We start from the raw sequence: 13,075 nt of genomic DNA, 5'->3' as shown, positions 1-13,075 counted from the left end.
TAAATGTCAAGTTAAAATGTATTTATACGGAAGACAAAAGCTGAGTGCTTTGTAAAATGTACTGATAAAATATGTTATATAGATTTATATGAGTACAAAATTTAATAAATGGAAGCCAATATATAACCATAGAACCAAAAGCTAAATTAAATCACAGCAAAATAGAAATGGTCTACTAAGGTGCCATGCTCCAAACAGAAGACCTAAGTTTGAATTTAATTGGGTCTGCAGTCTGATTGGTGCATATTTGATGATGTAAACTGTACCATAGATAAAAGGCAGCCACTGTAAAAAGTCAGATATTGTTTTCTGATCTAGGTCTTGGAAAAACTGCCTTGTTGATCACAGCAGAGTGCTTTCAACAGCGTGGGTGCAGTAAAGATGTTTAAAAAGAGGTGGTGCCACTCCACTGAGAAGATTAAAGGAAACACAAAGTTTCAAGTCAATTAGGAAACAAACTGTCCGCCAATGAAGAGATGCAAACACTATGATTTTTTGCTTTTTCAAAGTAGTTACCAAGAAAGAATGTTTGTTTTTCTTTGGCATTTCATATTTTTGAAAGATACATAACTCCAAGTTGCTTTCTCTATTTGGTCATTAGAGCCTCTGCACCAGTCTGTATTTAGTCTCCTTGATAACCAACTACTATAATGCCTAATGGATGGTTTTAATCTCCACAACTATCAGTTCCTCATCAGGTTTAAATCAGGCATTCACAAAAGTATTAGAATATCTCGCTTTAGAACCCAGTGCTACAAAGTCCAGCTGGATTTAAGAATGCTATTATGTAGACATTCATATACAAAAGCACAGCTCTTTCCTATGAGTGGTTGTACATGCGGTGTGTGCACTTTAAGCTGTAAATGATCTGTCCCAATGGTTTTCAGTAGAAATCAAGGTTTCCATGTACCACAATACTGACACTCAAATATTAAAACAGCCAGGCTTAGACAGTTCTAGTTTGTTAATTTTCTTTTTTCAGAAAGAAAAAAAACCAATATGCATTGGCACTAAATATTTGCTTGAAGCAAGGTTTAATTATTAATTCCATTTTCACTCAGAGGTTCACCTGTTAGTGCTACATCACATTCTCCCTGTAACTCGAATAAGGTCTTATGTTTCTGTTGAAGAAATAAAACCCCTAGCATGATGATTTTACCACCATGTTTCACTGGGAGGAGGTGTGTTTTGGGTGATATGCGGTGTTTTATGTGTGTCTTTTCTGACTGGAAGTAATATTCATGTTTTGGAGTGGCCAAGCCAGGGCCCTGATTGAAATCTGGTAGAGAATGTGTGGAGGGAACTAAAGATTAGGGTGATGGCTTGGAGGCCTTCCAACCTTAAAGACTTGGAGTTCATTGCCAAAGATAAATTGTGAAAATACCATTGGAAATATGCAGAAGTGGTATGTTATAATAAATGGTTGTTTTACCAGAGCAAGAAAGGCAATTGCAAATATGAATGTACAGACATTTGTTAGACACCAACCCGCACCAACCCGCACAGTAGTTTTCTAATAGAGAGGTGGTGAAAGAGGGGATAGCTTCTTCCAAATCTTTGAGGTGTGAGGCTTCACCTTGGAAATGATTCTGTGCTTGCAAAAGCTTTTATTGACACCTACTTATTTGACTTAAAAGTGCTACCAAAAATCAAACAGGTTTTTTTGATAGCAGAGCAACTAAAAGGGGCTGAAGTGCCAAAAAGAAGTGATGTTTCTGGACAGACCTTTTAACTTGAATTTTATATGAGAATCAACAACAGCAGACACAAATAAACTTTTAAAACATGCTACACAGCATTACTTGCAGACACAGACCGATTTTTAGAGCAATTTGATTGGCTATACTCTTGCACCTTGAAGGTATGTTGTTGCTGAATGTGTACACATATACGTTTCATTATTAAAAGAAAAATCAATAATAGCATAATTGTTCAACATACTGAAAGGATTAATTCAAAGCAACTACTGAAAAGAATACTGCCCTGATAAGTGATCTCCAAGTATCCTTTCAATGTGTGATCCCCTGCTTGTAGATTTCTTTAAAATTACTAAGGGAATCAGCAATCTGGATTTCCTTTGTGCATTGGGGAAAGATGTGAAAATGATTTCAAAGAGTTAGGGATGAATCACTTTCCCACTGCAGCTGCCATTTATTTGCACATTTTTCACCATCTCTTTTACACATTCTGTTTAATACAGTTTGCTTAAGGCTGACATTGTAATGGCTTTATTTTGAAAAACAATTTAAGCCAAGAATAATAAAAGTGAGGTGCAAGTTAGTTGTGATAAGTCAGCTTAATAATGCCAGAGAAGCCAAAAAAGATAATTTAAAGAGTTGGCTGTCACTCTTAGGTTTCCATAGACAAGATGGAAAAGGTTTAGATTTCTCAGGAAACTGTAGCTCCAAAAACATAAAATTAATTTTAAAAAGTAATTGCCCTGTTTCTGATGGTTGAGTGTTTAAAATATCCCTCATTCTGACATTGCTCCCGTTTGACAGGTGCTCATTCAAATGGGCTGTAGCAGGGCTTGTTATGCTGCAGATTTTTTTTTTTGCACCATTTCTTTGCTGTCACAGTGATGAAATGGAAACCCATAACAAATTGACATCTGGTATTGCTCAAGGACAAACATATCTAAAGATGACTGGACTGGGAACAGCCAACAGTGCTAAAAGAGGGGAGGTAATCCTTGAAGGTGTTGGCAGGATTTTTCCTGATTTATTTTGTTTTTAAGTCATTCAGGCCACGCTGTCTGCAAATCTTGACAAAAACAGCAGAACTTTTATTTTGAAGACTTGCTGGTGGAAGACATTTCTTCTGTTTTGCAGGAATCAGCAGGATGCATATTAAGTTTTCATTTACTTTTACCAGATTTAAAATGTGAATCAAGCTAGCAGCTGGTTGTGAAGCTACAACATAAAAAAAACACATGAAGTTTTGTGAAACTAGAGTGTTACAGAAAGACACTGCAAGGGTGCTGGAAACCAAAACTTGCTTCCAAGGTGGTGGAATAATTGACAGCATGTATGGGGGTCCTGATCAAATTACGAATTTCACAGCACCCTGCAGGAAAGAAGGAGAGCAGAATGCAGTGTGGAAAGTTTGAAATGTAAAACTACAGTGGAAAAACTAAGTCAAAGCAAAATTGTCTAAAACTAATTTTAAGAAAACTGTATTTTATAAACCAAACTATGTTGTAAAATCATTCCATTCTTCCTTTTTTTAATATATCCCCAATATTCTAAAAATATTTGCAGGGTGAGGGTGGTTGTCTCTCCTGGAGAGGTCAATAATCCATCACAGCGCCAACATGGTGACACTTGAGACATATGATCATTCACATACACACTCACAGTTTAGAAGCTTCAATTAACCTAATATGGATGTTTTTTGGACTGTGGGAGGAAACCGGAGTAACCAGAGCATCCTGGGAAAACCCACACATAAACGGGAAAAGCAAACTAACTCCACACAAAAAGACACTGCTGAAACTTGAAAGCACAAGCTTCTTGTACAGAAGAAACAGTGCTATGCACGAATCTACCATCCTATTCGTTTTTTCTTTGGCTTTTGTGTTTGCTATCCGAGGCATTTGTATTGAAGCTGGCAACAACTGATTTTGTTTTGTTGACTTTGTTGGGACTTTGTTTAGATCCCAAGGTGACTTTTTCGTTAAGTGCAACAGCCAAGCCATTTCTTTCATTTCTTTCCCCTGTGAAAACAAACAATCTTGCTTTTTCAAGATACGCTTTTTACAGGAAGTGATAGTTCCTCTAAAAAAACTCACAACAAAGCAAATACGTAAGAGCATCCCAATGGATAATTACTGCATGGATGATGATTTTATTTCAGCTGGCAGCCTGTTATTCAATCCTAACTGATGCAATGAGTTGCTTCTTATTTCTTAAACCCCCATGTTGAAAGATCGTGATCGGTTATCACTTAACTGTTTGGTGAAATCAAATTTTTTTTAAAACAGCAGGACTCTATACACTATAATTAGAGGTAGATCTACCCTGTTCCAGAAGGATGGGTGCCTAGTGTCTATCTTATAAGCCTGCAGGGGCAGTGCTATGACGTGGGGTTGCTGCAGTTGGTCAGGTCTGGGTTCAGCAGCATTCTGTACCCATAAAGAGGTTTGGTGACCAACTGAACCAGATTGTTCCATCATTGAATTTCTTTTTTGCTGATGGCATGGGCATCTTCCAAGATGACAATGTAAGGATTCATAGGGCTCAAACTGTGCAAAAGTGGTTCAAGGAGTCATTATTTTCACTCATGGATTGGCCAACAGAGTCCAGACCTTAACCCCATTGTGAATATATGTGATGTGACTGAGAATAATTTGTACAGTCTGAAGAAAACTCTCAATAAAGCAATAAATGCTGTAAAACAGCTTTTTGAGACGATGCCAGAGTGAATACATGTCATAACGAAAGCTTAAGGCAGTATAATAAAATATTAGAGAGTGTGACTTTTTTTGAATGGGTAGTGTTTTTATATGGAGACCTTTGTGTTTTTGCTTGGGTTTTATACCTGGTTTTATTACTCAGGTGCAGTAAAACTGAATTAAAATACTTTTGTATGCATTACCTCTCTTGCCTCTTTTAATGCATTTGTGTTTTCCACTTTTAACTTTTGCATGAATTATTTTATGCTATTTAAAATGATGGCTTTTCTTTATTAGTTTTAGTTCTTAAGATCTGTGGTTATGTTGCTGTTTTGCACCATGTGATCACCTAAAGAGCAAGACCTACAAACATGAACAATCACCTTTAAAAGCATCTGATATATTACACACAGAGAGAGAGAGAGAGAGAGTCTTGACTGGTCGCTGCACTTGTAGCACTTTCCATACTGGGTCTATTTGAAGAATGAAAGGTCAGCCCCAATTTTGCAGTTCAATTTGGAGAGGGTGGCATGTTTGTAAAGTTTTTGACATGTTTTAGATCAGATGATCCTCTCCACAACCTTGGCTGCCCTGATGTAAATAGATGAAAGGTTATCTTCACTGTACAAATCTAATTTCCACAGGACACCTCAAACTTTCAATTCTGACTGAAGTTTGAGATGGTTGTCTCTGAATATCTGTGTTGTGGTGTCAGGGCTTGCAAAATGGAGGACCCCAGAATGCAGACGAGCAGGCAGCATGACGGTGAATGAAAAAGATTTCATAACAAAAAAACTCACTCACAGGAGGAGGCAGGAACCAAAACAATAAACAGGTAGGCAAGACAGGCAAAAACCGACATGGGCAGGCTGGCAAGACAGGCTTGGCATGAACAAACGGACACAGGTGACATGATCTGAACAACAAGACATGAGCATGATCTGAGAATGTTTCCGCGATGAATAACTGAACAGGTGTGTATATATGGAGTGTGAACCAGGTGGAGCAAGGAGACAGATTAGCTTGAAGCAGGTGAACCGGATAAAGTTAATTGACAGACAGAACAAAACGTGGCTGGAGCAAAAACAGACTCTTGAATACAAACTAACTGAAACTAGAACAACATGAAACTAAAGCATAACCAGATCCAAAAACCAAACTTGACAAAACATGAACAAGACTAAAACATGACCAGAAAAATAAACAGAAACATGATTCAAAGCTTCAACTGTGAAATAACATATAAAGAAAAAACCCGAAACCAAAAACCAAACCCCAAATCATAACATGTGGTGTCCCTCATGCACCACTAGTCACTGCTGCTTCTTAAATGATAGATACAAGGGAGTTTTGAAGGCCATGACAATTATTGTGAGGGACGTGTTCACCATTGGGGCCAATGTGCTCTATTTTCTATTAATAATGTTACATCTTGGAATAGCTAACCTTTTGAACATCCCACTCTGGGAATATGTGGAATTAATATTATTGTGTACAATCTGGAAAGAGAGTAAAAGCGAAGCTTTTTATTCTCGTCACAGGCTGGACTCCTAAATTAAAACAGATAAACATGTGGCACATACGCATGTTACCTTAAATGTATTTTTATGCACTTTGTTTTGGCTTCCGTAAAGTGAACATTAATATTGACTCCAGCTTTGTAGTTGTCCTATGTGTCTTTCTTTCTTTCTTTCTCACTTGTTTTTCATTATTTTCTATCCATCCTTCCTTCTTTCTTATTTGTTTCCTTATGTTTTTCTCTTGCTTCCATCCCCGTCCTTCCTTCTATCTATCCTGTCTTCGTATTGTCCTTTATTTTCTTTCCTGCCGTTTTTGTGCGTTCCCTTCTTTGCTTGCTCTCTTCCTTCCTAACTTCCTAACTCGCATCCTTGCTTGTGTCTTACCTGTCTTCTGTTTTTGAATCCTTGTCTTTTATGTAATGTCTGTTGTTCCTTCCTTTCTTCCTCTCTGCCTTTACTTCCTCTCTTTCTTTCTTCCATCTGTCTAGCCCTTTTTTATGTCTTAACTGTCTTCCTCTGTCTTTCTTTCATTCTTTTATACCTTGTGTCCTTCCTACTTTCTACACTTCTTACTCTTCCTTCTTTGTGTCCTTGCTTCCATAATTTGTGTCCTTCCATCATTTCTTCCTCGTGTCCAACCTCCTTTTCTTTCTTTCCTGCATTCCTTTCTGTGTTGTATCCTGCATACTTCTCTTCCTTCTTTTGACCTTACTTCCTGTGATTCCTTCCTTCTTTCCTTTGTGTCCTTCCTTCCTTTGTTGTGTCCTTCTTTCCTTTCTTTTTTTCATCCTTCAGGGCCCCCTTCCCTCTATTGTCCTTTTTTCCTTCCTTACTAGTGTCCTTCTGTTCTAATTTCTCAAACTTTTCTTATTTTGCTTGTTTCATAGAAACTGTAGAAATGTCAGCCATAATTTAATAATAAACTTTTTGTTTTATATTTTGAAAGAGTTAGAATGACTAAGAACTCTGTAAATTTGAGTTTCAAAAATCTGTTCATAAATACCGATTTGATCTTTCAGAGTTTTAACTCTGTCAGAGTGGTGTTTCAGTTGGCCCCAAGAGGAGCATATATCTATTTTTGTGTTCTCTCTGATCCCTCGTCATCTCTGAGGTCTTACATCAAAAAGCCCTAGATTTATAGATCAATAGCCATAAACAAAACATAGATTGGGCTGGACGCAAGAACAAAATAAACTGATTTTTTCAGTTTTCCCCACTTCTCTCATCATGCTGTTGGTCACAAAAGGGCCTTTTTTCCAGCAAGAGAGCAATACAAAGCAGATCAGTCATGAAATATGTGGCATATTCACACAAAATGAAAGACAATTACCAGAATTTGACTTGTGGATAAAAGTGTGTTTAAAAAGGTGTGACCAGGTGTACAAAATAAATGGATGAACAGAGAATTTGTGTGTAATCCAATTGTATTGGTGTGGCATTGGGAATAATACCAGTTAATCCCATTTTCGATGCTTGGTTATGTGGTGCAAATGTGCTAGAGAGTGATAATTTCTGTGCATCTGTGCATGTGTGAGTGTGGGTATGCATGACTGTCCCTTTGTAGGTCTTTTTTTTTTATTCGCACTCATTAGTGTGCAGTCTCAGACAGAATATTTATGTTGCGCTGATAACTTGGCTGACAGCTGTGCATATTTCACTGGGTGGAGAACCCTGCATTGCAGTGCTTACTCATGGCGACCATGCTCTTTATGTGGGAGCAGCTTAGGGTCAGCCTGGAGGCAGAGAATTACAGACATATCAATTGGTTCTCTTTTGTCTGCTCGGAAGAGTGCAAACTGAAGCACTGAGCAGATTTCTGTTTGAAATGCGGCATTTAGAAAGAGTGTATGTGCAGACACAACAGAAAAATACCAAAAGAATTTAGAACATTTTGTAGTGCCATCATTGTCCTGTCAATATTTTTAATCAAGCACACAGAAACAGTCAAGCTGAGAATGCTGTTATTAATTGTTCTCACAGGATAAAATGATCCCCAAGCCCTCTATGTTTAGCCCACTGAGTTTTATAAATCAGAAATGAATAAGTGTCTTCTCCAGTCTGAAGAGAGTGGCCATTTTAGGGCACTAGAAAATATTTTATAGAGTAATTTATTAAATAAATGTAAAGAAATGAAAACATGCTTCTCTGCTATTAACTATGATTTTAGAGGCAAAGGAACTACTGAAGGAAAAGAAAAAAAAAAATGGTTTCTTTCCAACTCTGATCTTTTTTTCCTCTCTCTCTGTCTCCTCAGCACTTGCCCCAACACTTCCAAGTGTACGTTCAGAGGTCTTTAAGCCCTGTGTGGAGGATAAGGACCTCGCCTTCTGCCTGAATGAAGGAGAATGCTCCATCATCGAAACCGTGGCTGGGGTTCACAGACACTGCAGGTAAGTGGGATTTGTATTTTCTTGTCGATGAGTGAGACTTAGGGACATTTCCATTCCATTGGCATTCTTCTTTTGTCCTCTGTTTAATAACCCCGGCTCTACAGATTGGAGGTTTTTGGCCAATTTCTAATTTTTGTAAAACTTTGACCTGTCAGTACTGAGTTTGTTTGATTCTGATTTCTGTTTAAGGTCTTTTATCTAGGAAGATAACCATGATTGTTTTATAGTATGAGTGGGGATGGATTGTTTATCATTAACAGGAAAAAAATTATCACGTTAAAAATTGTGATTCATCTTGTTGACGATAAACTGATGATGTTTGACCCCCAAAGCTAACATTATGGTTAGGATTGTTAATTTCACTGTTGGAACTGAGTGTTCAAAGAGCTGAGTACTGTTTTTCTTTCCATCATAGAATTAATAACTATTAAGAAATTAGATAATAAGGCTGAATGCAAGCGTTCTGTGCTGTTAAATGATACAGTTACACTATTTATTGTAACTGGTGTACATATATGACAATACAGATGTAAATTTTACTTTTAGAGTAAGATTTATGTTTGTTGGACTCTGTATGCACTGACAATGGTATTATAAAATACATTTTATTATCATATTTGTCAGTATTTAAGTCCACATCCCATCCTTCATAAAACCATATCAAAATGTGTGACCAACTTCAGTTAAGCACAGTTAGCGCAGCACATATTACTAGTTGCACTTTCTGTGGTGTGTATTCCTCATAGAATGTGGATCCTGACCTTAATGTTCAACTTCCTAAGCATGTTCATCCCTATTGTTTAGACTTGACAACAACAGGTTACTCCGTAGTTTCTGTATATCAAGCATGTTCCTTAACAAACAGAATCTGGAAGCGCCAAAGGATGAAACTGAATAAAGTATTCTGTTCAGCCTCACTGGTATCTGTTTTAAGTCTTGCTCTCTCTCAGCATGAATGACTGTAGACATATCTCAACATGCAGAAAATATGTATTTTCTTTTTTGAAGCTCATTAAACCTTTTGTGCTTCCTTTTATTTTTTTAAATCGATAATACAAATAGGTAACTGTTAGTTTCTTTTCTCAGCATAACACCAAAGAGTGTTATTGTCAGCATGATCAAGTAGCGTTACATGTGGTGTGTTAACTTATTGGAAAAATATCAGATTTTTGAATTTTCTGCCATCTTGTTATCAGTGAGTCTCGATCACACTGAAAAACTGTTGAGTACGGCATACATCCATTTTCTACTCGGGTCAATTTCATTCAGGAAGTTTGATTTTTTCAGATTTAACTGTCTCTTTTTGCCAACAAAATAATTCAAACTGGAAATTCTTGTGAAAACGCACCTGAAATACTAAGATCCACATCTATACTCGGATGATTCTGCAGTCGTGGGGTGGATCAGAGATGGACAAGAAGCTGAGTACAGGAAGGTGGTGGACCGCTTTGTGGCATGGTGTGGAAACAATCATCGCATTTTGAATGTGACTAAAACAAAGGAGATGATTGTAGATTTTGAGAGAAACAGGAATAAGTCAAAAACTATTTCTATCATGGGAGAAGAAGTGGAGGTGGTGGAGGAGTATAAATACCTCGGTGTTCACCTGGACAACAGACTAGAGTGGAGATGCAACTGTGAAGCCATCTACAAGAAGGGACAGAGCAGACTGTACTTCTTGAGGAAGCTTAGGTCCTTTGGTGTTTGCGGCAAGATGCTGCATATCTTCTATAAGTCTGTTGTGGAGAGTGTGATCTATTCTGCCATCATCTGCTGGGGAAGCAGCATCAGAGCCAGGGACTTAAAAGAGCTCAACAAGCTGATAAAAAAGGCTGGCTCTGTTCTGCGGACTCCTCTGGAACCTCTGGAGATCATTGTGGAAAGACAGATTCTTCATAAAATGAAGAACATTATGGAGAACCCTGAGCATCATCTTCATGAGACTGTCCTACAACAACAGAGTGTCTTCAGTCAGAGGCTTCTTCAGATCTGCTGTAAGACGGAGCGCTACAGGAGATCCTTCCTGCCCACAGCCATCAGCATCTACAACGCCTCTTTGAGGAAACCTTCATAATGAGCTACAACAACATTTAATTTCCCTTTGGGATTAATAAAGTATTTTTGAATTGAATTGAATTGAATATCATGAACCCAATTTTTGGATTTGTCCAATCCAACATAAAAGATTTTTGTGCAAAAGACATTTGGTGCAAATATGATGTACCTCTTGTCCTTGCTTTGATCTAACAAAAGCTTTAATAATGATAACAATTTTGTGAATGTCTCTCTCCTCATGTCTTAACCTTGGAATAAATGTTGTCGGATGTGACCCCCTCAGTCTGTGGTGCATTTTAATGAAAGGTTTAAACAAGGAGCTCTTGCAAGATCTCTCTTTGATCTTTCGATCTTACATTGTTTTCCTTCTTATTTATCTTCTTTTGCACAGAGAGTCACTCTTTTTGGGACAAATCAAAAGAATGAATGACTCCAGTTCATAAATTTGGGGGATTTGTTTCTCATTATTTTTAATTTAGTTTTGTAGACATTGCCTAAATTCAGCAAATTACAATTACATACCTATGAATATTTTAATTTTTAGAACCACCTAGTTGTCTACATGAGAAAAATGGTAAAATATAATCTCTCTGTCATGAGGTGTTTTTGATCTGACAGAAACAAAATGCATTTCTTTATCTTTGAGGAGATTATAACATGGGTTTTACAGGAAATAAATGAGGAATGTTTAGTCATACATAAAGTAATATAGGGTGGATAAAATCATTTTATTAAAGGGCAGGCTGACATCCATTTAGTTAGCTACCTCAAAACAGAGGTCTTAATTAGCTTTCAATACCTGTGGCACAAGGTTAGAGACCAGGTGATTCAAACTTCAGATTCTTCAATCACTATCTTGGCAATCTCCGGCTTGTCGAAGCATCTTTATAGCGCTCTGAAAATGAAATTAATTGATGTCTATACAGGAGGAGGAAGCTATGAAGAGATGGAAAAGTGCTTTTGAATAGCTGATAAGGCATTTAACTGTAATGTTGGGGGTAAAATTGAGGTAGATCAGAGTCCAGAATTTGTAGCCGCAAAGGAAAAATACTTCACCAGTGAGTACTGTGAATATATTTAGAAATAATATTCAGTGCAACTCATTTTAACATGATTTACTTCCCATGTGTAAGTTGCTGTTAGAGTCCCATTGCTCTAGCTATTCACAGCCTATTAAGACTAGCAAAATATGACTCCTTGCTCAAGAAATTTATCATGAGGGCTAATAATTGTAAATATTAATGCAAGGCTCTTGACAACAGCTGTGTTGAAAACTGCCAGACACAGTGCAATAATTACCTGTTAAAATGGTTGCCTGTTTCATAAACAGCCCCACAACTTTATCATGGAAATTTTAAGGGTCTGCTAGTCTACAGAGCTTTGTGAAAATGTGCAAAGTAATTCCACTAAATGTTGCATGAGTAGATTTCTGCAATGTACAGCATGCTGATAATGTTAAAAACTATTTACTGTGATTTTCCAACATGCAGAAAATGGATTCTGACGTTTCAACTGTTTAGCGGCTCTTTTCTCTATAAGATTTGATAATTTTGAAGATTTATGCAGAAACTGCAGGGTAACCTGTTGTTATCAAGTCTAAACAATAGGGATGTCAAGAATAAATTACAATCACTCTGGAATAATCTGTATTTTATATCTATACATTGATATTTTGCCTCTTCAATTTCCATTTTGTACCTGTTAATATACCATCTACATGTAGTTAAACCATAGTCAAACAGTTGATTTTAGCTAAGTGTTTTAATGAAATATGGTTATAAATTGTCATAATTGTTAAAATATCAGATATAATTTAATTCAACTGTTAAGTATTATTTGACAACTTTGTATTCCACTTTATCCTGATTTATTTTGGTTCTACTCTGCCATTGGACTTATTGAGTTTCATAAAATATGACATATGAGTGATAGATGCTGATAGATGGGATTTACTTTAGCACTATGAGCACTATATAGAAAATTGCTTTAAATTCACAGCTGTCAAAGTAGGAAAAATGTTGCTTAAAAATGATCAAAACCACAGAGGTATGAAATTAAGTTGCTTCTAAATGAGTTGTGCTAACAGTTTTGTTTGAGATATTAACCGGCTTTTATGTGTAGTATTTTAATTTTGTAAAGATCATGGACTAGCTACATACTATGTTAATGCTTGTGAGTAAATGCAATACAAAAAGTATAATAAAATCAGAAATTATCATAAAACATAACATTATTAAAGATAGGTAAAAATAACTAGCCTTCTCGGTCTTTAAATAGGATTTCATTACAATATTACATATTCAAGATAACATAGCTTCCTATAGCTGTCATATTGAGTTTAAAGGATTTGACTCACATGCAGAAAGCAATTCAGGAGACGGTATTGTTCGGTTAAGTGTTTATTTACAACTGGGTGAATAATGCAGGGAACTGGAACCAGGATGCAAACTGTAGAAATAAACAAGGTAAGCAGGGATAACTCTGGGGCTGAACTCATGAAAATAATAAATCTGTCTTACAAAGAATGGTGGAGGGATCTGCCAGAGGGGGAGTGGAGAAACCAAGTGGTTGTTTACCGGTGAGACTGAAGTTGGTGGATATGGTAAGCCAGGAGAGTTTGTAATCCACGAGGTGCGATGGAGGGAGGAGGGTGGACAGGGTTCGCAGATGGAGATCCGATGTACGCAGGAATCAGGAGGCTGCCAGCCGGCGTGATC

At 37.0% G+C, this 13,075-nt stretch overlaps 1 protein-coding gene across 1 annotated transcript in view; it reads left to right on the top strand.

Moving 5' to 3' along the window:
- Positions 1-13,075, top strand: part of nrg3b (neuregulin 3b) — a 316,757-nt gene that overhangs the window by 133,078 nt on the left and 170,604 nt on the right. The window contains exon 2 of the mRNA XM_047377626.1: positions 8,168-8,303. Coding sequence (XP_047233582.1) covers positions 8,168-8,303 — 136 coding nt within the window. The remainder of the gene's footprint in view (positions 1-8,167; positions 8,304-13,075) is intronic.

This window comes from Girardinichthys multiradiatus, chromosome 10 (assembly GCF_021462225.1).
Source record: "Girardinichthys multiradiatus isolate DD_20200921_A chromosome 10, DD_fGirMul_XY1, whole genome shotgun sequence".
Lineage (NCBI taxonomy): Eukaryota > Metazoa > Chordata > Actinopteri > Cyprinodontiformes > Goodeidae > Girardinichthys > Girardinichthys multiradiatus.
Note: the sequence above shows the minus strand (reverse complement) of the source record. Positions and strands in the feature narration are given on the sequence as shown.